Raw genomic sequence first — 22,305 nt, 5'->3', positions numbered from 1 at the left:
AACCACAATAACTGAAGCTCAGCTAGAATGTATACCACAGATTTGAAAATGTTAAGTCCAAGTAGAGCAGGGGTGCCCAAACTTTTTTCAAAGAGGGCCAGATTTGATGAAGTGAACATGTGTGAGGGCCGACCAGGGTGGTTGAGCTTTTTTTAGGGCATGCCTGAAGTAGAGGCTAGCATAGTTATGGAAAGAGTCGAGGAAACTAGAAAGGCAAGAAGGCTTCTTTTAAATAAATGAGGCTTGCTCAAATGAGAACAAATAAGAACATAAATTCTAACAGTACAAATGTGTCAAATAGACAAGTTTTTTTTAAAAGAAGTGCTTAGCAGTATTAATATGAAAACAAATGTTTAAAAGTATATTAAAAACAGGTAATCAAAGCAGGAAAACTGGCTGGATGCTAGAAACAGATCAGTTTTCAACATACAGAAAACAAAACCTTCATGCTTTTCTCAAAACTTGAATCACGCACACATTTATGACATCAGAAGGGAGAAAACAATCCTACAGTTTTATTAATACACAAGTGTTGAAAGCTGTAACACGGAGAAGTCACCCACCATTTCTCCTACCAGTCCTCTTTACCATTCACAAAAAGAAATACAGGCAACTCCCAATGTGGAGGTTATGTTCTGCACCTCCATGCATATAACTGAAATTGTGTATTGTATATTGGGAGCACCCTAGAGAGTCCTCCTGGCTCACGAGGGGACCCTCCCCAGGGCAAAGAGGACATCTCCAGGGTGCTCCCCATTTCTGGGATCAGTTTCTGGGATCCCACGCCATGCATGTTCACAGTTGCATGCAGGGGGGCGCACATCGCGGGGCCTGCAGAGTCTGCCTGCCTCTTCCCACTCAGCCACTCTACAGCTGGGAGCAGCAGGCAGACTGTTTGGGCAGCGCAGAGCCTGCGCGCGCACAAGCCACCATGTCTCTCCCAGGAGAGACGCGTGGCTCGGGTGCGCTGCAGGCCCCGCACTGAGTGCTGCCCAGCATTTTGTCACCCCCCTCAGTGGCGACACCTGAGGCGGACCGCACCCCCCGCACCCTCCTTCCTCCGCCCCGGTTGCACGTGAATAGAGCACTTGTACAAAGCTGTCAACTTTTTCCTTTTTTAAAGGGAATTCCCTTATTCCAAATAGGATTCCTCACAAGAAAAGGGGAAAGTTGACAGCTATGCACTTGTAAATGGTGAGTTGCCTGTACACTTAAGGAAGAATAAATACTGTACTAGCCCGAATATAAGCTGCACTTCTTTTTCCAAATTTTGACCATGAAAAGTTAAAATGAGGCTTAAATTCACAACCTTACAAAAAATGGCTTTTACAATATTGCTGCTGAAGCAGACATATGGTAAAATGGAACAAAAAAATTTTTTTATTGCCAATTTGCAAGCTTGAGACTGTTGTGCAATTAATTCTAATGTCATTCATTGCTTTCCCCATATTTTACAGTGCAGTATTGATTTTTTTATTTGCATTTACAGTGCTACAAATGGGTGTTTAACCCACTTGGGGGTCCTCTCCAGTACCTGTAGGATTTTCTTCTACACTTGCCAGTTTCAGGTGGGTGTGCCTGCAGAATTTTAAGGGAGCGGCTTATATTCGGGTATTGTCTTTTTTTCTCTCTCCCCCCCCCCGAATTTTAAAGGTGTGACTTATATTCAGGTGCAGCTTATATTTGGGCCAATACGGTATTTATTAGCGAAGGACACATTGTGTCCACCATCTCTCTCTCTTGATAAATACTAATTCAAAAACAAAATGCTCAAAATAACAACCATACCCTCCTCATACATACAAAAATGTGCTTTGAGCTGTTTGGAGGTGTGGCCTTCAAGGAAACATTTCCGAGCAACCTCAGCAGGCAAGGAGGTCTGCTCTTCTTCTGCCTTGTCCTATACAGAAGCTGGAGCTGCTCTCATAACAGCGGGAGGGGGAACCTTCACAACAGGGGCTGAAACACTGACAATCCTAATACTCAAATTTCACATGTGTGTGTTTTTTCTGCCCAGAGACACATGTAAGGAATCTCTTTGCCATAGCTTCACCTTTTGATTAGGACTAGCTGAGTGCTGCAGAGACCTGGTTGGCCAGAGAATAGATTGGCAGAAACGCCTCCGCAAGCCTCTGCAAGTTCATAAAAGTATAAAATGTGTGTGGGACTGAAAGTAATAGTAGTAGGAGGAGGAGGAGGAGGAGTTTGGGTTTGATATCCCGCTTTATCACTACTCTAAGGAGTCTCAAAGCGGCTAACATTCCCCTTTCCCTTCCTCCCCCACAACAAACACTCTGTGAGGTGAGTGGGGCTGAGAGACATCAGAGAAGTGTGACTAGCCCAAGGTCACCTAGCAGCTGCATGTGGAGGAGCGGAGACGCGAACCCGGTTCCCCAGATTACAAGACTACCGCTCTTAACCACTACACCACACTGGCTCCCAATGAAATGTCACCACACATGTGACAAACAGCCCACTGAAGGTAATGTGCTAACAGCAGCGACTGCAGGTACACAATTGGTTATTTTTACTTATTGGCTTTTCAGTGATGAGGGGAAACCCAGAATAAATGGGAAAAGAAAAAGGAAGATCTGGTGTTATGATGGTGGCATAAAGTGGATGCTGGGGGAGAAAAAAAGGTCGTGCATAAGCAGAACTGATTCTACAATGAACTCCCATCTGGAAACACCCTTGGTATGTAAGCATACCAGTATCTTTCAGCTTTTAGGCGCTGAGTCGACAAAACAACCTGCATTACTTGAACTGATCACTAGGTGTCAGAGACACACCACAGGAGAGAAAAAAACATGTGGGGAGAGGGGAATGCTCCTGTAGAAATCCTGACATACCCTCCAACATTTCTCCAATGAAAATAGGGACGTCCTATTCCATAATGATAATTTTACTATTTTTATATTTTTTTAAAATAATTTTTATTAATTTTCCAAACATGTAATAAAAACAAACAATAAAACAAAACAAAACATACAAACAAATAAACATGTATAATTTCCTAAACTTATTTTCCTTCACCTTATTTCCCGGACTTCCCCATACCTCCCTTTTTCTGCATCCTTATTTTTCCCTTTTAACAGCAACCCTTCATTTAATTAATTAACTCATCTTCATTATAATTTCCTTAAATTTATGATTTACAGCTGCAATTCTCTGTTTCTTAACACCATAACATCTCAGCACTCCTCAATGTTACAACAATTTTTAAGGTATATTTTAAATTTCTTCCAATCTTCTTCCACTGTCTCACTCCCCTGATCACGGATTCTGCCGGTCATCTCTGCCATTCCCATGTAGTCAATCACCTTCGCTTGCCATTCTTCCAGAGTGGGTAGCTGCTGCGTCTTCCAATACTTTGCCAGAAGAATTCTTGCTGCTGTGGTAGCATACATGAAAAAAGTTCTGTCCTTCCTTGGCACCAATTGGCCCACCATGCCCAGGAGAAAAGCCTCTGGTTTTTTAGAAAATGTCCATTTAAGGACCTTTTTAATTTCATTATAGATCATTTCCCAGTAGGCTTTAATCTTCGGGCAGGTCCACCAAAGGTGATAGAAAGTACCTTCAGTCTCATTACATTTCCAACATTTGTTATTGGGCAAATGGTAAATTTTTGCAAGTTTGACTGGGGTCATGTACCACCTATAGATCATTTTCATTATGTTTTCTCTCAAAGCATTACAAGCCGTAAACCTAACACCAGTATTCCATAACCTTTCCCAGTCATCAAACATAATGTCATGACCTATGTCTTGTGCCCATTTGATCATAGCTGATTTTACTGTTTCATCTTGCGTATTCCATTTCAGCAGCAAATTATACATTCTTGACAAGTTCTTAGTATTGGGTTCTAACAATTCTGTTTCTAATTTCGACCTCTCCATCTGAAAACCTATTTTCCTGTCCTGTTTGAATACCTCGTTTATCTGAAGGTAGTGCAACCAATCTCGTACTTTAGACTTTAATTTATCATAACTCTGTGATTTAACTCTTTCACCATCTTGCTCTAAGATTTCACAATATCTTGGCCATTTGGACTCCATATTAAGTTTTTTTGTCTCTTTAGCTTCCATTGGTGATAGCCACCTGGGAGTTTTACTTTCCAATAGATCTTTGTATCTTATCCAAACATTGTATAGTGCTTTCCTGACAATATGGTTTTTGAAACCTTTATGTATTTTTACCTTGTCATACCATATATATGCATGCCAACCAAATCTATTGTCATACCCTTCCAGATCCAAAATGTCTGTGTTCTCAAGAAGCAGCCATTGTTTCAACCAGCAGAACGCTGCCGATTCATAATAAAGTCCCAGGTCCGGCAGGGCAAACCCCCCTCTATCTTTTGCATCAGTTAAGATCTTAAAGTTTATTCTGGGTTTTTTGCCCTGCCAGACAAACTTGGATATATCTTTTTGCCACCTCTTGAAACAGTCCATCTTGTCCAAGATCTGGAGTGTCTGGAATAAAAACAACATTCTAGGCAATACATTCATCTTAATAACAGCAATTCGACCTAACAAGGAAAGTTTCAACCTTGACCATGTTTCTAGATCTTTCTTCACTTCTGTCCAGCATTTATCATAATTGTCTTTAAATAAATTCACATTTTTAGAAGTCAAGTTCACACCCAGGTACTTCACCTTTTTTGTTATTACTAAACCTGTTTCACTCTGAAACTTCTCTTTTTCTGCCATTGTTAGATTTTTCTCCAACACTTTAGTTTTTTGTTTGTTCAGTTTAAATCCTGCTACCTGACCAAATATCTCAATTAATTCTAATACTCTTTTGGTACTAGTATCTGGCTGTTGCAAAGTCAATACCAGGTCATCTGCGAATGCCCTTAATTTGTAATTTCTGGCTCCGACCTGAACTCCTTTGACCAATTGGTCCCCTCTAATCATGTTTAACAAAACCTCCAGGACTGTTATAAAAAGTAAGGGGGATATTGGGCATCCCTGTCGATAATTTTACTATTTTTACCCCACACATCTTACTGGGTTGCCCCAGCCACTCTGGACAGCTTCCAACAAATATAAAAACATAATAAAACATTAAATATTAAAAAACCTCTTCCTTATACAGGATTGCTTTCAGACAGTTCAAGGGTTGGATAATTTCATAGCCTCCAACATTTCTCCAATGAAAACAGGGATGTCCTAAGGAAAAGCGAGACATTCTGGGATCTAATAAAAAACCAGGGTGGCTTCTCTAAAGCAGGGATGTCCCTGGAAATCCTGGAAATTAGGGACACCTGGAGAACCTTTCCCGATGGAATTGTATGCTAATTTACACATAGCCCTGGAAGTATCTGTTCAAACCAAGTATTTTTCTGAATAGAATTGTTTTCTGTAAATATACAAATTACCAGTGCTTTTCCCCCCTTAAAAATGTTTAGGGATACTCTCATTTGTACTCAAGAAAATCACCATTTTATAGTTCAGATCGGGAAAAATAAATACAGTAAATGGGCACAAGTACAAAGATTCACAGAACGTTTAGGGGTATGCATCCTCCTGCGTCCCCCCCCCCCCCAGAAAAAGCACTGCATATTACTCAACACAAGTATAATCCTTCAATTCTGTCAACATTTAAAAAACAAGTCAGGTTGTACCTTAAAGACTTAGGGCCGAATTCAACCAAATAGTTGTGCTAGCGCAAAAAGGTTTCACCCCCCCCCTCCTTTTCCTGCACCCCTCCAACTCAGCCCTGGGGAGTCAGGTGAAATCCCAGAACAACTTGGGAGGCAGGTGGAGGGAGATCTGAGAAGCAGAAATGCTTGTGCTGACAAAAGGATCGCCTCAGTGCAATGTTTAATTCCACCCTAATAACTTTGTTGCTGTTACAGACTGCCATGACTTCTCCTCTGTAACATTTTGAAAATATGATTACATTTAGCAAAAAGTATCTTATAATTGTTAATATGTAACATTTTATATAATATCTAACCATGTTTGGTGTGCTGTCTTGTCTTTCGTACCATACAGAAGTTAAAGCAGCTCAAGGTGTATACCTGAAGGCCATAGCCTGTAGAGAGTTTTCCTAACCTGGCTTTAAACTAGTCTCAGCTTCTTCTCTCCTCTCTAACCCAATTTTAATGCCACTTGGCTGGTTCCTTAACAGTACATACACAATGTGTAGCAAGAGATTATTTTAAAATTGCATGCATATATGGAAAGTGATACAAAGGTTTTTTAAATATATCTTGGGGACAGTTGCACCATCATGTATACAACTCAAGCATGAGACTGTGTTCTTTCACAATGACAGCCTCTAGGCCAGAGTTTAGTCCTAACAGCATCATAATGCTTTGCAATAAAATTATTGTTCTTTTTGCTCAACTGAGGGGGCTCTGCTTACTTTTGTTACTGAACTGAACTCTGGATTGGGTGTGTGTTAAGGCTGTTACAAAATATGAAAACGAAGGAGGCAGGCAGAAAACTCCGAAATAGGTTTTCAGACTAAGAGTTTAATTTGGTTTACAATTAAAAGTTACAAAGTGTTTTGTAAATTCAATGTTACAATAAGTTACAAGAAAGCAGATTCCAACTAAACATCAGGAAGAGCTGTTTGACAGAGGAATGCACTTCTTCAAGGTGCAGGTATGCATGTTGGTCGTTTGGGAGTGGTCAATGAATTATCCCAAGAGAAGCATGCATTCTGGCCTTATAATGCTTTCCAGTGCAACCTTATTTAGAAATAGGTTCCATTAAATGTACTGGGTCCTGCTCCCTAGGTAAGAGAATGTGGGATTTCAGACATACAGCCCAGCTCTATGCATGTCTACTAGGAGTAAATCCTGCTGTGGCCAATGGGACTCACTCTTCCTCGGCTTGTACGCGTAACTATGTATATACTATAAACTACAATTCCCATAATGCCGGCTCGGCCGGCAGCTGCGCAGTTCTAGCCTCGAGAGCGGAAATGCGCGCGTCCTGCGCAAGTCCCGCCTCTCCTCATTGGACGCCATTTTGTCACCGACTTTCACCCGCCACACGACGGTGCTTTTTTTTTCTTAAAGGAGAAGCTACAATGTTTTTTTCCCCCCTTTTAAATCCTTCCCGAACGTGAAGCTCCGAGAAACGCGGACGGCGTGAAGCTCAGGGAAACAGGTTTTCGGAAGGTACCGAATCTTTTCGTTTCGTTCGTCAAAGCAAGAGGCTGTGGGATACCAGAGCGGCCCAAACTGCGGAGCGGACGGGGGGGAGGGGGCGACAACGGCAGGACTGAGGGCTTCGCGGGAACAGCGTCACTGCGCGGCACTGAGAGAGCGGCAGCTCGAGAGAGAGAGCGCGAGCGCGAAGCCTCCGCAACGATGCCCCTTCCTCAGGGTAACGAAGGACATTTGGCGCGCGAGAGATAACTGTTAAACGGCTCCGCTCTACGACGCGCGCGCCACGGTCAGGATTCCGACAGCGCGCGCGCGCCCCCGACGAAGCTCGCCCGTTGATTGGAGCGTCCTGAGCCAGCCGGCCTTGGCGACGCCGATTGGTGGAGTCGGGAGAGCGGTGGGTGGGGTGTGTCCGGCACCTTCCCTTCTGACTGGCTGGCGCAGAGCGAGGGGGGAGACCTTGCGTCCGGCCTGAACTCCGAACTCGCTCTTGATTGGCCTCGCTCGACGCGGGAGGGCGGGGGCCCGCTGTACAGAGGCGGGGGGAGCGCTTGGCGCTGCTGTCACGAGCAGGAGGGGCAGCCGCTGCCGCCGCTTGGGCCGCCCTTTGAGCCGCCGCCGCCGCCAGCTGCTCTGATGCCGGGGGCGCCCGAGCAGGCGGAGACCCAGGAGGAAGAGCCGCAGCAGGAGCCACGAGAGAGCGAAGAGGCGAGCGCTCCGCCTCCCAGCGGCCGCCGGCGTCCCCCGCCCACTCCCGCAGCCGCTGCTGGACAGGGGGAGGAGTCCGGCGGCAGTCGGGTGCTCCGAGGAGGCCGAGACCGGGGACGGGCGGCCGCCGCCGCCGCCGCTGCTGCCGCCGCTGCCGCCTCACGCCGAAGGAAGGCCGAATATCCCCGCCGGCGCCGCAGTAGCCCTGGCGCCCGGCAGAACCAGGGGCCCGAGACGCCGTCGGTGCCCGGCTCCGAGGCTGAGCCGCAACCAACCGCCGCTCCGCCTGGCGCTGCCGGCAGGAAGGAGAGCCCGCGCGCCGCGTGAGTATTGGCGCTGCTCGCTGGTGAAAGAGAAAGAGGTTGCTTCTATCTCCCCCCCCTCCCCAACTCCCTGTCGCATCCCCACTTTGCCGCTAATGGCATTGAGAAAGCGTACATTCAGGAACTTGGCCGCGTTGCCTCACTTTGAGCGCCTCTTTGCGTTATGGCAACGACCCCATGCGAGAATGCTTCATGCGCTGTGTAATCCTGAGCATGTTTACTCTGAAGTCAGCCCCACAGAGTTCAAGTCGGCTTTCTTCTAGGTAAATATCCCCAGAATTATTTCAGGCAGTGCAAGTCTGCACTGGGAAGCACACAGCATCTGTGCGTGTTCATGTTAATTAGGGACGGTTACATTACTAATTGGGGATTAAGACACACGCCCCTGACTGTTGTAGGGCCAGTTTCTATACAGGGTCAGCTTAACTTCATAGGAGAAGTGGCTAGTTAGTGGTAATAAATGCTTCCAGGGGTGGGGGCCCTGAAGTGGGGTGGCGTGTGGTCCTTGCTGAAGAAATCTGGCTTACGCTCAGTACTTTTATAAGCATTGTCCAGTTTCCCCCTCCCTCTTTTTTTGGTGGGAAAAAGTGTTGGGAGAAAGTATATGTTGCTTTCTGAGGACTTGGGCCTGAAAATAATGAAGAACTGTAATAAAATAAATCAAATAGCTTAGCACTTGAATGAAGTGGTTGTGTGAGAGAACTGGAAAACCAAGACTGACATGTAGGACATTTCTCAACATTTGTGGCAAAAAATAATAATTTCCTGGAATTTTTCCTAAACATATAGTATTAGCACTTGTGAGCACAGCTATGTACCTTTTCCTTAGTTACAAAAGGTTATCTCCTCTCTAAGGAGCTCAAAGCAATGTATGTGATGCTTTCTCTCCCAACTTTCTCCTCACAACAGTCCTATGAAGTTGGCTAGACTAAAAGATAGTGTTTGAGTGGAATTTTGAACATGTATTTCCTAGTTCCTAGTGCAATGCTTTAACCCCTATAATCATCCTTAATGATGAAACTTCCTGAGAAGTTGAAGCAGATATAATGCTTAGAATAAATCTTACTTTTCATGCTATTGTGTTAGTGGTTTCAGCAGAAATTCACCATGTATTTCATTTCGTTTCAGATGCCTGGATAAAACTGTGGTGAAAGGTAAGATTTGAATGTATCTCATATAATACAATTACTCTCCTCAATTGTATTTAGCCTGGCAGTCCATTCCCAACTTGTAAACATCTGGATATCCTTGAGAAGTTCACATGAATAGTAGAAATTGTTTGTTACCAACTGTAGAATCACGGAGATGTATTGCTTCGGTCCATTGTTTTATTTTTAGCTATTATGGGTAATAACAGTTGGTTGATAGATTCTTTTCTGAACTTGACTAAACCTTTTTGAAAATGATCTTAATTCTAATGGTTATCAAAACATCTCGTGTAAATGAATTCCATGAGTTGATTTCACATTGTCTGCACTACTTCAGTCTGTCCTAAACTACAGTACTGTCAAATTCACAGGCTAGAAGAGTCCCATCTGGATGTGCTGTCTTGTCACTTTTTTGCAATTATAACTTAAATTTTAATGTGATCGCTTCTTTTATTGGTCATATGTACGTATATACATTGGTCATATATCTTGTCAATGGATGGTGGATCAGATGTGGCTGTGTCTGATGCACCTTCAGTTAAAACTGATACCGATCATTCATTTGCCTGCTTTACACCTTTAATTACTTCAAAACCCTTTTTAATTTTTGCCATCCAACAGTTTTACTGTCTTTCTATCTGTAGCTGACATGTTTAAAGAAAACGTCTCTATTTAGATATCTTTAGTATATATTTCCTCTTGGGTTTCCTGTTAATATAATTAATTAAAATGTGGGAGACCTACTTCCAGGATAGCTACATTAATAATCAAATAGTACATTATTTAATTATTTGAAACTGGCATGTCTGAAACAGGGTATGGTAACCGCATCCTGTGTCTTCTAATATGAGTTGCAGGTCCTATTTTCTCTTTTCTGCTAGCTAAGATTATGAGGGGTGAGAGGGGTTGATCAGCCTTTTCTTGGACCTTGAAGGAGCTGTTTCTGCCAAATAAATGTCATTAGACATAGACATATAAACTCTCTTTCAACTTGCTGAGGACCCTCTGTCAAAGACTCAACTACTCTGTAGTAGTTTTTTCTTTCAGAAGGTTTTGGGTCCTTTGTAAAGACTCATTTGCTGCTGTTTGTACCAGTGAGAAATCCCTGTCCACTGAATTAGCAGTCTTGTTTCTTCTTAAAAGCCCAATCTTATTTTTCTCCTTCTTTAAATGTAAAAAATTAAGAGTTTACCCAGAGAGCAAAATATTGCAGGTTGGAAAAATTGTTTCCTATTGGAGAGCTTTGTGTGCAGGTGTCTTTCTCCTTACCGCTGCTGGAGCTTTCCTATAGTCAGATTTAAATGGCCTTACATTAGATAATCACACAGCAAGTGTCCTGCATGTCAGCATTTATTGATTTATTCTCTAATTGTTCACACAGATTCATAGGTTAGGTTGTGGAAGGTAAGAAGTATTGGGATTGTTAGAGCAAACATTTTTAGACAGTGTATTGGTAGCTTCAGACAAGTGTTGATAGTTATCTTGGAAAAATGTGTCCATTTTTGGTCAACTATTTTTAAGAATGCATTTGATCCGGAATAGGTGCAATGAACAGTATCAAAAGCAATCATTGAAAGAAAGAATGTATAAGAAGAGGTTATTTGTTTTGTGTAAAAGTGATTGCACAGAGCAGCCTATTATAAAGAGCATTGCCTATTTACTTATTACAGTTTATATTCCTCTTTGAAACTAGAAGTTGCCAAAGTAGTGTACAACGTAGGTCAGTCCATTAAAAATCAAGCACATTGACCACCTTTAGAGTATAAAAATTATATCTATATCTAAGAGAAAGTAAAACTGGTCTAACATATCAAAGGCCCAGGTGAACAGGTTCATATTTACTATTGGTGCTAACTAAATATTGAAGGGAGACCATTTCACAGGGTGGGTAGTATCACAGCAAAAGCAATATTTATAAACAAAGTTTACATAAATGTTGTGCAACTTCTCTTGAGCTATTTACTCTAAGAGTGCCCTTCTCTAGCGCTGCACCTCCCAGCTTGTGATTCTTTGTGGTCTGGAGAATGCATTGCTTTTTGTTCCATTCCAGCTATATGATTCTAAAAGCAAAGGTGTTGTTGTTGTTTTTATTCTTGATTCAGATAAACTGACCTGGTCTCTGAGTACATCATTTGAGGCCCTTCTCTGTGGGCCCTGGGAAGTCTGTAGGATTGTAACAGGAGAGCAGGCCTTTTCACTTGGTGATTTCCTGCTTGTGGAATGCTCTCACCCAGGCATAGGCAAACTCGGCCCTTCAGCTGTTTTGGGACTACAGCTCCCATCATCCCTGACCACTGGTCCTTTTAGCTAGGGATGGTGGGAGTTGTAGTCCCAAAACAGCTGGAGGGCCAGGTTTGCCTATGCCTGCTCTCACCTGGTGCCATCTATATTTTTAGGCACAGGGGAAAAACTTCCCTTTTTACCTGGGCTTTTTGCCCTTGGAAGCCTTTAAAATACATCTATATTTAAAATAAGTGAGGCAAGATCTGTAATACAGGCAACTCCTCATTTGCGTGGCAGTTGCATACCAAGTTATTGCATGTGTCAGCGGTTGGGCATCAGCCCTCCCTGCTTATTCCGGGGCCAAAAGTGGTGTGATTGTCGGTGGTCATACATCAGTTGGACACACGCAAAATGGTCGCTGCTTGTATCTTTTATTTGTAAAATTTGGGGGTTTTAAAGGTTTTTATTGATCATGTTTATTGTAATTGGTTATATTATTTCTGTTGTGTCTGTAAGTCCCTTTGCATCAGTTCCATGAGTAAAGCAACTAATAAATAATAATCACCATCTGATATTTATATCACAGATCCCAAAGAAGAGACAGAAGAGGAAGAAGTCTCAAATATTCTTGCTGCTGGAACCCCAGTCGGTATAGCCAGGCCCAGTCGGGGCTGGCGTAGCAACAGGGCAGCAGCTGCTGTTCGCCAGTGTGATACAGATAATTCACGGAGCTCTAGATCCAAGACTGGGTCTTTGCAGCTCATCTGCAAATCAGAACCAAACACAGACCAGTTAGAATTCGGTATGTGCTGCTTTCAGTCCTTGAAAAATGCAAAGCAGGACCAGTAAGGAGTGTGGCCTAGGGTATGATGTGAAGAGAGTCCTAAGCACCAGATGGAGAGGCTTGGAAGACTGCATTTGAAGTTCCCGAACCTTATTGTAAAGCATAAAATTTATAGGATTTGAAAGCCACAAATTAGTATTGTGCCTTAAAGTTGACAGTTACTAAAAATAGTTTTTGCCCATGTAGTCACGTGCAACACAGACCAGGTGCAAATATAGCTTAATTGTTAAAATGCAAGCTATTAGCATTTCACACAACACATTTCATTCCTATTGATGCCTGCGTGGCTTGGGTTGTAATTTTCTTACATATTATGTACTGTCCTTTTTGTGCAAAATTGGAAACAGTATCTCCATACGTAACCATGATACGGATATTTGACATGTTGCATCATTTTGATGCAGCACTACAGTGATATATACAGTGGTACCTCAGGTTACATACGCTTCAGGTTACAGACTCCACTAACCCAGAAATAGTGCTTCAAGTTAAGAACTTTGCTTCAGGATAAGAACAGAAATCTGGCTCCGGCGGCAGCAGAAGGCCCCATTAGCTAAAGTGGTGCTTCAGGTTAAGAACAGTTTCAGGTTAAGAACGGACCTCTGGAACGAATTAAGTACTTAACCGGAGGTACCACTGTACATATAAGTTCTCAGATGCTGATGATTACTGCCCATACTTATTAAGATAAAAATTTGCTTTTGTTTCTAACTTTTAGAGGTCACAGAAGAGCATTCATCTCCAGCTGGAATCAGGTAAGTTTTGATTGCCGTGTTCTTCCATAATTAGTGTATTTAGAATATTGGTTTGTGCATAAGAAACTGATTCAAACAGGGTGCTGTCAGGCTAAAATATCGCTCAAAGATGCTTGGATTATACAAATATAACAGATGTCTGGTGTCTTGAATTAATTCAGAGGCTGACTTGCTTAGATGATGACCTAAAGTTAGGGAAAGCTAACCTGTGGCCCTAATATGTTACCTGATAGAAATATTGCCAGTAGCTGCGGTTGGAGGTTTGAAGCATTGGGGATTAACTGTCTACCATATAAATAAATGCTCAGCCAGTTTTAGAACTGATGAGGGCTAAGTTTTTAACCATTGAAATTGATAGGAAAATAGAAGATATATCTAAAGAGATTGTTACAAAGAGAGAGAATGATTTAGATAATGTTAGTTCTACTTGCATTCCCACTACCCTGCAATATGATTCCTGTTATTGGATTATTTGAACTATTGCTGATGCAGCCTCCTAGCAAGTGAACAGATAGCTTGCTGTCTCTGTTGCATGTTCCAGAAAAAGTGCCTTTTGTCTAGTGTGTACTCTGTGCACAATATTGTAAGGCCCAGAAAAAGTGTATGAAGTTTATACTGTTCTCTTCTGTGTTCAGGAATATGTTGATATAAAAATTCTGTTCATCCTTTCACTTTCTTTTCTCCTCTTCACTGCATCAACAGTGATGAAGAAGAAATGCTTATCAGTGAAGAAGAGGTTCCTTTCAAAGATGATCCCAGAGATGAAACCTATAAACCACATTTAGACAGGTGTGTTGCATTTTCCAAGCAAAAAGGAATTGTATGTCGTTAATCTGATGAGCTAATGGAATAGCTGCCAGTTCAGACCCATAGTTAGAAACACACACTTAAATATTAAGTTTCCACTTTTGTGAGCAACTGGACTCTTTAAAAATTGGCAGAGACCAAGGCATGTTTACTAATTACAGGGATAGCAAACATGAAAACTTGGAAGTGCCTCAAAATCCATGTTGAAGAATTGTCTAAAAGATTCAGGTTGTTGCCAAACTGCAGATGAAAGGTTTCCTGAAGTAGAGAATATGTGATGTCTGTTTCTGCAGGGAAGCTCCAAAGCAGAAGAAAAAAACAGGGAAGGGAAAAGAAGAAAAAGAGAAACAGAAAGAGATTAAAGTGGAGGTGGAAGTCAAAGAAGAAAGTGAGTTCCGAGAAGATGAGGATCCACCTAGGAAGTGAGTAAAATTCTGTGGCTTTGTGTACAAGCCTTGTAATGTGATCAAAATTAAAGGCCACGTATGTACTTTGTACTGGATCTGGAATATTTATTTCTATATCACCCATGCTATGAAGTCTACAGTTGAGTGGTTGTGTAGATTTTTAAAGCCAAGAAGAATGTCTGGTTCATTACTTTCTGCTAGTCTACCAACATCGAAGTTATCTGCTGACTTTGCATGGCATTACACTGAGCACAAATAAGTTATTGAGTTGAATCTAACAAAGTCATTGCATAAGCAGAACAACTTTCATTCACCCAATGGAACTTCACTTCTCTCTCTTCTTCTTCTTCCTGCACCCTCACCCCAAATATTCTCTGGAGGGTTGAGGAGGAAATCCAGAACAGATTTAGGATGGGGAGTGTTTCATTGTACAAGCACATTAGATTCATTTGTTTTTGAAGAACCAGTTTTTAACGTGTGATATTTTAGTGTATTTTTGGTTTCTATGGAAGCCGCCCAGAGTGGCTGGGGAGGCCCAGCCAGATGGGTGGGGTATAAATAATAATATATTATTATTACTATTATTATTATTATTATTATTATTATTATTATTATTATTATTATTATTATATCTGATCATTTATAGGAGATTACCTGCACTCATGGTTTTGTGTCTTTGTTTACTAGATAAGATGTAGAAACTTGCAGCATTTCTCTTTTTGAGGGGAAGGAGTACTAGATCCTGCAGTTGTGTTGTGTACACAAATTCAATTTCAGAATTTTAAGGTGTATGCAAGCATTGTGCTCTTCTAACATCCATGCTGTATTGGTGGTACTGAGGGTAGGGGCAAATGATGGTCCTGGAGTTGGCTAATTGTTTCCCTCCTAAATAGATGCTCTTGGCCAAATTTAGGGCTGCATGCTAGGGCTTAGTGGGAAGGGAAAGACACCTCACTCTTCTCTTCGAGAACCTTTGTAGAGGTAATGATCAGGGATTTCTCACCCTTCCCACGGGAGTGTTCAAAGAAACAGCAACAGTGGCAAGGATATTGCTTGCATTTTCTGTAAAGGCCTATCTATATTTATTGTTATAAGTCACTGAGTTTTTGTAAGTAAATAAAAAACTAATAAGTTTAATAAATAACAATAATCTTGTGAGAGAGAGACTACCTCTTCTTCCCTTCACAGAGGAGAAGGAGGGAGGGATTATATCTCTTCCCTCTGCTTTTGAAGTAGAAGGCAGCAGTGTACTTTTCACAAAACCCCATTGCAAAGATTTTACTTTACTTTGCCTGCACACATATACCTCAAGACTAGAAGGGAGGAGTTGATAAGACCTCAAGGAATTGGTTTGATTAGGAAGCCAAGCGAAAATTTTAGGTCTCTGGAGAGATCCCTTAATGAAAAGAAGTTCCTATTAGAAAAAACATGTTGCAATACTAGAATTTATATCTTCTGAAAGTTGTACATTGGGACGCAGGTGACACTGTGGTCTAAACCACTGAGCCTCTTGGGCCTGCCCATTGGAAGGTTGGCAGTTCGAATCTGCATTGTGGGGTGAGCTCCCGTTGCTCTGTCCCAGCTTCTGCAAACCTAGCAGTTTGAAAGCATAGCACTGCAAATAGATAAATAGGTACTGCTGCTGTAGGAAGGTAAAAGGCGTTTGTGCTCTGGCACTCATCACAGTCCTCCGTGCACCAGTAGCGGTTTAGTTATGCTGGCCACATGACCCCAGAAAGCTGTGGGTGAACACCGGCTAACCCTAACCCTTACATCTGCTTGCTTGGGGGTTGGTTGTGTTAGAATGAGTTCTGTGCCAGCTGGATAACAGAAATATATGTAAATAAGTTACATTTTATTGTGAATAAGCTACTTGTTCTGTTCTGTACTTGTTTTATTTTAGTGGTAGATTTTTGTCATTAATCAACTTGCCATCTGAAGAATAGTTCCCTTTGCATGTACATCAGTAAATGTGCTTTCTTTTTCTCTTTGTTTTCGCTTTTGTCCTTGTGGTCTTGTTCTAGAAGAGGAAGGAGGAGAAAAGATGACAAGAGTCCACGACTTCCCAAAAGGAGGTGAGCTTCTTTTACTTTTTCTATCTTAATATAGTGATACAATATAAACTTGGCTAACTGGATATTGGTTATCTAAAGTTCTGCTGAGGCATTTAGTTTTGCATATAAAAAATGAAAGACTCTTCTATGTATCATAGCAGGTTTCCCTTCCCTACAGTCTGCATGGGAACAAACTAGTACCTTCTGTGGGCTTATTTAAAGGCTTGCTTACACTAGTCTCTTTTTGAATAACCTAATCCCATTTGATACAGTATGTTTACAGGAGTGATTAAATTTTTATCCTTGATTCAGGTCCATTCTGTGCTGCTTTTTCTATACTGTATTTCATTTGCCTGCTCAGTTCTTGCATACTTTGTAAAGTGAGTTGTTTTGAAATGTTTATTATGTAACTCTAATGGAACCATTTATAATATTCATGGTTAAACAAAAGCAAGAAAACCTAAACGAAGCTTCGTAGTCCCAACTGCAAACCATCCTGTTAAGAGGATAATGACGCAGCTTGTATACATTTCTAACTTCCAAATACATTGTGATCCAAAGAGTTGCTTCTGGGGATGGCTGACTACGTCGGTGATAAATTGTCCCTCTAAGAGTCACGCCCTAAAGGAAGGGGGTGCAGAAGTTGTGTTGAACACAACAGTGCAGATGTTTTTCTGCAAAGGATTTCAGAAACCACAATTACTCTAGAAAAATCACTTTTTTAAAAGTAACATTTCTATTGAGGTTTTTCAAAGAATTTTCCATGTCAAAGGACTAATGTGGCTTCTTTTACTGCTCACCCCTTGCAGTCCACCTCTCTGTGTTCATTAGAAAAGTATACAGTGGTGCCTCGCAAGACGAAATTAATTCGTTCCGCAAGTCTCTTCGTCTTGCGAGTTTTTCGTCTTGCGATGCACGGTTTCCCATAGGAATGCATTGAAAATCAATTAATGCGTTCCTAGGGAAACCGCCTTCAGACCAGGTCCGGGGACAGTCTGTCCCCCGACCTCTTCTGAAGGCTGGGGGGGGCGAAAGTCTTTGCTCCCCCCCGCCTGCCTTCAAAAGCTGTCCGCCCAGGCTTCGCGGACCTCTCCGCAAGCAGCGGAGCATGCCGAAGCCTGGGCGCGCTGAAATCAGCGCGCCCAGGCTTCGCGGCCCCGCCGGCCGGCATCGGGGCATGGTCCCGATGGCGGGGGGAGGCGTTCCCGCCCGCCCGCCGGCTTCGGGGCATGGTCCCGATGGCGGACGGTGGGGGAGGCGTTCCCGCCCACCGCCCGGCATCGGGGCATGGTCCGGGTCTTTTAAATTGCCCCGGAACAGCGGAGAAGTCCCCCGCTGTCCCGGGGGGTTTTAAAATGCTGGCGGGCGACAGCGGAGGCTTCGCTCCCGCACGCCAGCATTTTAAGATCGCCCCGGACAGCGGAGAAGTCCCCCGCTGTCCCGGGGCTTTTTAAAATGCTGGCGGGCGACAGCGGAGGCGCTTCCCCACTGTCCCGGAGATTTCCCTATGGGCTTTCGTCTTGCGAAGCAAGCCCATAGGGAACTTCGTCTTGCGAAGCGCCTCCAAAACGGAAAACCCTTTCGTCTAGCGGGTTTTCCGTCTTGCGAGGCGTTCGTCTTGCGGGGTACCACTGTATTGTCTACATTTGTAATAGTACTCCATGTCATTCTGTCCCCACCTTCTCTCCTGTTTTTTCCTTAGGAAAAAGCCCCCAATACAATACGTACGTTGTGAGATGGAAGGATGTGGCACAGTTCTTGCACATCCTCGCTATTTGCAGGTGAGAATAATTTATTACTATATGTTTGTATCTATTTATTTTTAGTTATAAATATTTCCAAGGCCTGTGTAATCTGTGCTGTTTTCCTTAGCCCTCATACTACCATGAGTTGGTAGAAAATCCTTTAGGAGGAAAGGCAGGATGTAAATTTAATAAAGAAAATAAATGTTGCATTATTGCCCTTTATATGCATGTACTAAAGTGTCACAAATGCTGGGCTTGACTTTACCAGTGAACCTTTCTTCTGTTACTATTTTTAATATTTGTAAACCTTCTAAGTTTCGCTTGTTTTCAGCATCACATCAAATATCAGCATCTGCTGAAAAAAAAATATGTATGTCCTCATCCGTCTTGTGGGAGACTATTTCGGCTCCAGAAGCAACTTTTGCGGCATGCCAAACACCATACAGGTAATATAGACTATAAGACAAAATTGCCACACTTTGCTAAAGAATATAGGACGAAAGCAGTAGCGGCCAGCCAGGGTGGTGTAGTGTTGTTTACTTGGATTCCCAATGTGAAGGTTGTTGCCGCTAATGGGGGCGGGGGGGGGGGCGGGGAGAGCAGTGCAGTGCAGGCACAGTGACAGAGCCAGTCTGCTCCTCCCAACACTGCCCACTCCATGCCGCCTCTCAGTTCCTGGTGCAACCTCTGCATTGGGAAGCTAGGTAAGCAACACGGCTCCACCAGCTGCTGCTGGAGGAAAATGAATAGTTTTTCTTTTTAGGTGTGTGAAACCTCAATCCAGGTGTGACGTGCATAACAAATAGAAATTGTAGCAATTTCAGTGTTTAATAAAATGCAGAAATAAAACGTTCAGTGCAAAGGTGGAGGAGTTCTCTTTGTGTATTTGGGCCTTAAAATGCCCATTAGGTTTTTGGTCACAGCTTAAACTAGCTTTGAAAATAATCACCTGCAGGTTATGCTAGATCACAAAGTTTTTATCACAAACCAGCATCAAACCAACCCAAAAATATGAACTTGATAGGGAGGGGAGGAGGTTAATCTGTATACCTAATCCTGGTGGCTTGTTCATCAGTTTCTTCCATATAGTGGATGTTGACATCCTTTTCCATATGAAAGGAGCTGCAATTACTCTTAACACACTTCTGGCAAAGGTTAATATTAAGCTTTTACTATTTACTTATTATTACACTAATAGCCCACCTTTTCTCCAACGAGCACACTTCTCCCCCTCTCCATTTAATTTTTGGTGCCTGAAACTTCAAGTGTGTCAGTGTTTAGATCTGAACAATCCTGAAGAAATTTTGTCTGGATACATATATTCTGACATTCACAAAAAGTAAACTGAAATGTCAGTATGCAGATAAGAAAGTAGACCATCTGCTACACATATATACTCAAAATGTTGACGATGACTAGAAGAAAGCAGTAGGCAAAATACTAGGTCCAACCTCCTAAAGTTAGTTGGGTTCTCTTGTTGTATTCTCCTCACACTGAACCTGATCTGTAGGGCAGGAGTGGGGAACCACTTTTGAAAAGATCAGAAGGATCTGAACCCACCAGAGAGCAGTGGTGCTTGCATTCAGCAGTCAGTTTGAACAGCGGCAAATGGAAGCCCTGCTGCAAAGGAACAATCGAGAGAACAATCTAAGCTGCATGCTTCCTGTTTTCCCTTGGCAGTGGGGCTTGTATTCTGCGTTGTTTAAATTTGCCAACTTTGCCAGGTGAATGATAGATGTCCATGGCTGGCCACAAAGAGCTGTGATGGCCACATTGGCTGGCCTCATTGGGCCTGATTTAGCATGGTCTGGAGGTTCCCCAACTGATGTGAGGAAGACGGGGAAACAAGTGAAATACTAGTTATTTATATATAAAAAAGAAATGACCAGCAACTGTTACTCAAATGCAAATTAAGTATTTTACATTATATCTATCAAGCTGTTTTATGTCCTTATAGAGAAATCTGGCCCTACCTCCTATTTCTGGCTACTTCCCTATGGCTCTTGTTTGTTCTTGCATGTGTTTTGATCTAACCCAGACTATTTCTTCCAAGGACAGTGTCTGTTATGGGTGAAGTTACGAAAGGGCTTTGTGCAAGTATGCACATTTATTCACTTGTATATATTTGTATGGAAGTTGTGGCGTACAGGCACCTTAAATTGGGTAATGTGTAACTTTAATAGTCTTCAAAGAGAAATACTATTTACCTGTGATTGGCTCAGGGGAAAAAATAGTCTGGCCTGGATTCAACTAATCCAGCACAGTAGCCAGCACAAAGGTTCCCACTAGTTCAGTGGGGCTTCACCTCCCACTCCTCCCTTAAATACACTGGGTTCAGAAGAGGTCCCAGAACAGCATGGGGGCGGGGCAGGGATTGGTCCATTGGGCAAACAGAAATGCTTGCACTGATGGAGCAACTAGAAGAGTGTGACACTGAATTCCTCCCTGTGTACCTTGCAAGTCTAGTGTGGAGGTTTTCCATACCTTCCCTCTTCATTGGAGTCTTTTTGGAAAAGAAAAAGTAGGAATGCATGAAAGTAACATCTAGGAATGGCTTGGTAGTGATATTTTCAGCTGAGAAATATATCCCTGCTACTTTTAAACAGTCCCCCGCACTCTTACAAGGAAAACATTTTAAAACATGAGTATTATGATTGGAGCATTAAGGTATTTTCCAGATGTACAAATAGGAATCTGATTAGGAACAAGACTTGATTATTGAATACTGTGTGCTGCTTTACAGATCAAAGGGATTATATTTGTGAATACTGTGCCCGTGCTTTCAAGAGTTCTCACAATCTGGCAGTTCACCGAATGATCCACACAGGCGAGAAGCCATTACAGTAAGTAATGTCATGTTTTATCCTGCGTCATGGGGGATTAGACCAGCTATATCTTTGGGTGCCTTTCTTAGGCTACCCTTCTATATTCCACTCTTATTTCTTAACTTATTTCAAATTCTTCTGTCCAACTTGATAGGCCAGAGGTGCTCTAAAATATTTGTATAAAGAATCACATTCCTGTAGTATCAGCAGCAGAAATAACATCTGTATTGTGCCAGAATTCTTCAGGCAGACTTTCTCTGCCCTCACACTGGTGACACCTTTCAGCTACTTGCCTAACAGGGAACAGGTCTACTAAGGACCTCTGGGGCAAGGAAGGAGTAAGGTGGAGCAACTCATTTGGCCAATGACTGAGGCTAGGTTTCCCTTGTGTTGTAAATTACAATACTTTATTCTTGCAGCCTTATTTCATATTTTTTTCCCACCCCACTTTTTTCTTTAGATGTGAGATCTGTGGATTCACCTGCCGACAGAAGGCCTCATTGAACTGGCACATGAAAAAGCATGATGCAGATACATTTTACCAGTTTTCATGCAATATCTGTGGAAAGAAGTTTGAGAAAAAAGACAGCGTTGTAGCACATAAGGCTAAGAGTCACCCAGAGGTGCTTATTGCTGAAGCCCTGGCAGCCAATGCAGGCGCCCTCATCACCAGCACTGAGATCCTGGGTACCAATCCAGAGTCGGTTGTCCCGCCCACTGATGGCCAGGGCCTCCCCCTTCTTCCAGATCCCCTTGGAAACACCACTCCTGGAGAATGTCTACTGCTGAACCCTGACGGGATGCCCAAGGCATATTGCAGTGGGGGTGATCGGGTCAATCTGATGACCGACGGGAAGATCTTTGTTGGCACTGCTAGTGGCGAGAGTACAGAAGGGCTGGTCATGAACACCGAGATCCTTGGAGCGACCACTGAAGTTCTAATTGAAGATTCTGATTCTACAGGACCTTAGTAGGGAAAAGGAGCACATGGGTGTTGGGACAACTTGAACTTGTATTTAAAAAAATAAATAAATGGGAAAAGCTTATTCAGTATAGAGAAACTAAAACATTTAAATTACTAGTCAAATAACTAAAGGGCCTGCTCCCCCTCTGCCCCACCTCTCCTCCCTCCCAGAGTGGATCACTACACATTCTTTCGCAGTTCCCTTCTTGGAGAGGAATGTTGCCTTTACACAGAGACTGACAAAGCAAGGAATTCTTGTAATGCAGTGAAGGGAAGCAGCCAGAGCCTATCCCTCTCCCTGCCCTTCCACAGTAAGCAAACTTCCTGCTTCTTGACCAATGTTGCAAGATTGAAGGTGTTTGTATTCTGGATCACTATC

The 22,305-nt window shown here is 42.7% G+C and overlaps 1 protein-coding gene across 2 annotated transcripts; it reads left to right on the top strand.

The window, feature by feature from the left end:
- Positions 1-6,784: 6,784 nt before the first annotated feature.
- On the top strand, positions 6,785-22,008 carry ZFP91 (ZFP91 zinc finger protein, atypical E3 ubiquitin ligase). Of its 2 annotated transcripts, none has more exons than XM_028738159.2 (11): positions 6,785-8,154; positions 9,283-9,308; positions 12,112-12,327; positions 13,088-13,124; positions 13,827-13,913; positions 14,225-14,353; positions 16,366-16,413; positions 18,095-18,173; positions 18,469-18,583; positions 20,881-20,980; positions 21,423-22,008. In XM_028738159.2, the coding sequence occupies exons 1-11, from the start codon at positions 7,760-7,762 to the stop codon at positions 21,931-21,933; spliced, it is 1,743 nt and encodes a 580-aa protein (XP_028593992.2). In that variant the 5' UTR covers positions 6,785-7,759; the 3' UTR covers positions 21,934-22,008. The 2 variants fall into 2 exon arrangements, with proteins under 2 accessions (XP_028593992.2, XP_028593983.2); XM_028738150.2 differs by having other exon boundaries at positions 6,786-8,154; positions 16,363-16,413.
- Positions 22,009-22,305: the final 297 nt, after the last annotated feature.

The sequence above is a fragment of the Podarcis muralis genome, chromosome 1 (assembly GCF_964188315.1).
Source record: "Podarcis muralis chromosome 1, rPodMur119.hap1.1, whole genome shotgun sequence".
Taxonomy (NCBI): Eukaryota; Metazoa; Chordata; class Lepidosauria; order Squamata; family Lacertidae; genus Podarcis; species Podarcis muralis.
The sequence above is the reverse complement of the archived record's forward strand: the minus strand, read 5'-3'. Positions and strand labels throughout refer to the sequence as shown.

Coding starts and splice junctions, on each gene's coding strand:
- ZFP91 (XM_028738150.2), top strand. CDS start 7,760: ATGCCGGGGGCGCCCGAGCAGGCGGAGACCCAGGAGGAAGAGCCGCAG. Junction 9,309..12,111: donor GGATAAAACTGTGGTGAAAG/GTAAGATTTGAA, acceptor TTTATATCACAG/ATCCCAAAGAAGAGACAGAA. Junction 12,328..13,087: donor CACAGACCAGTTAGAATTCG/GTATGTGCTGCT, acceptor TCTAACTTTTAG/AGGTCACAGAAGAGCATTCA.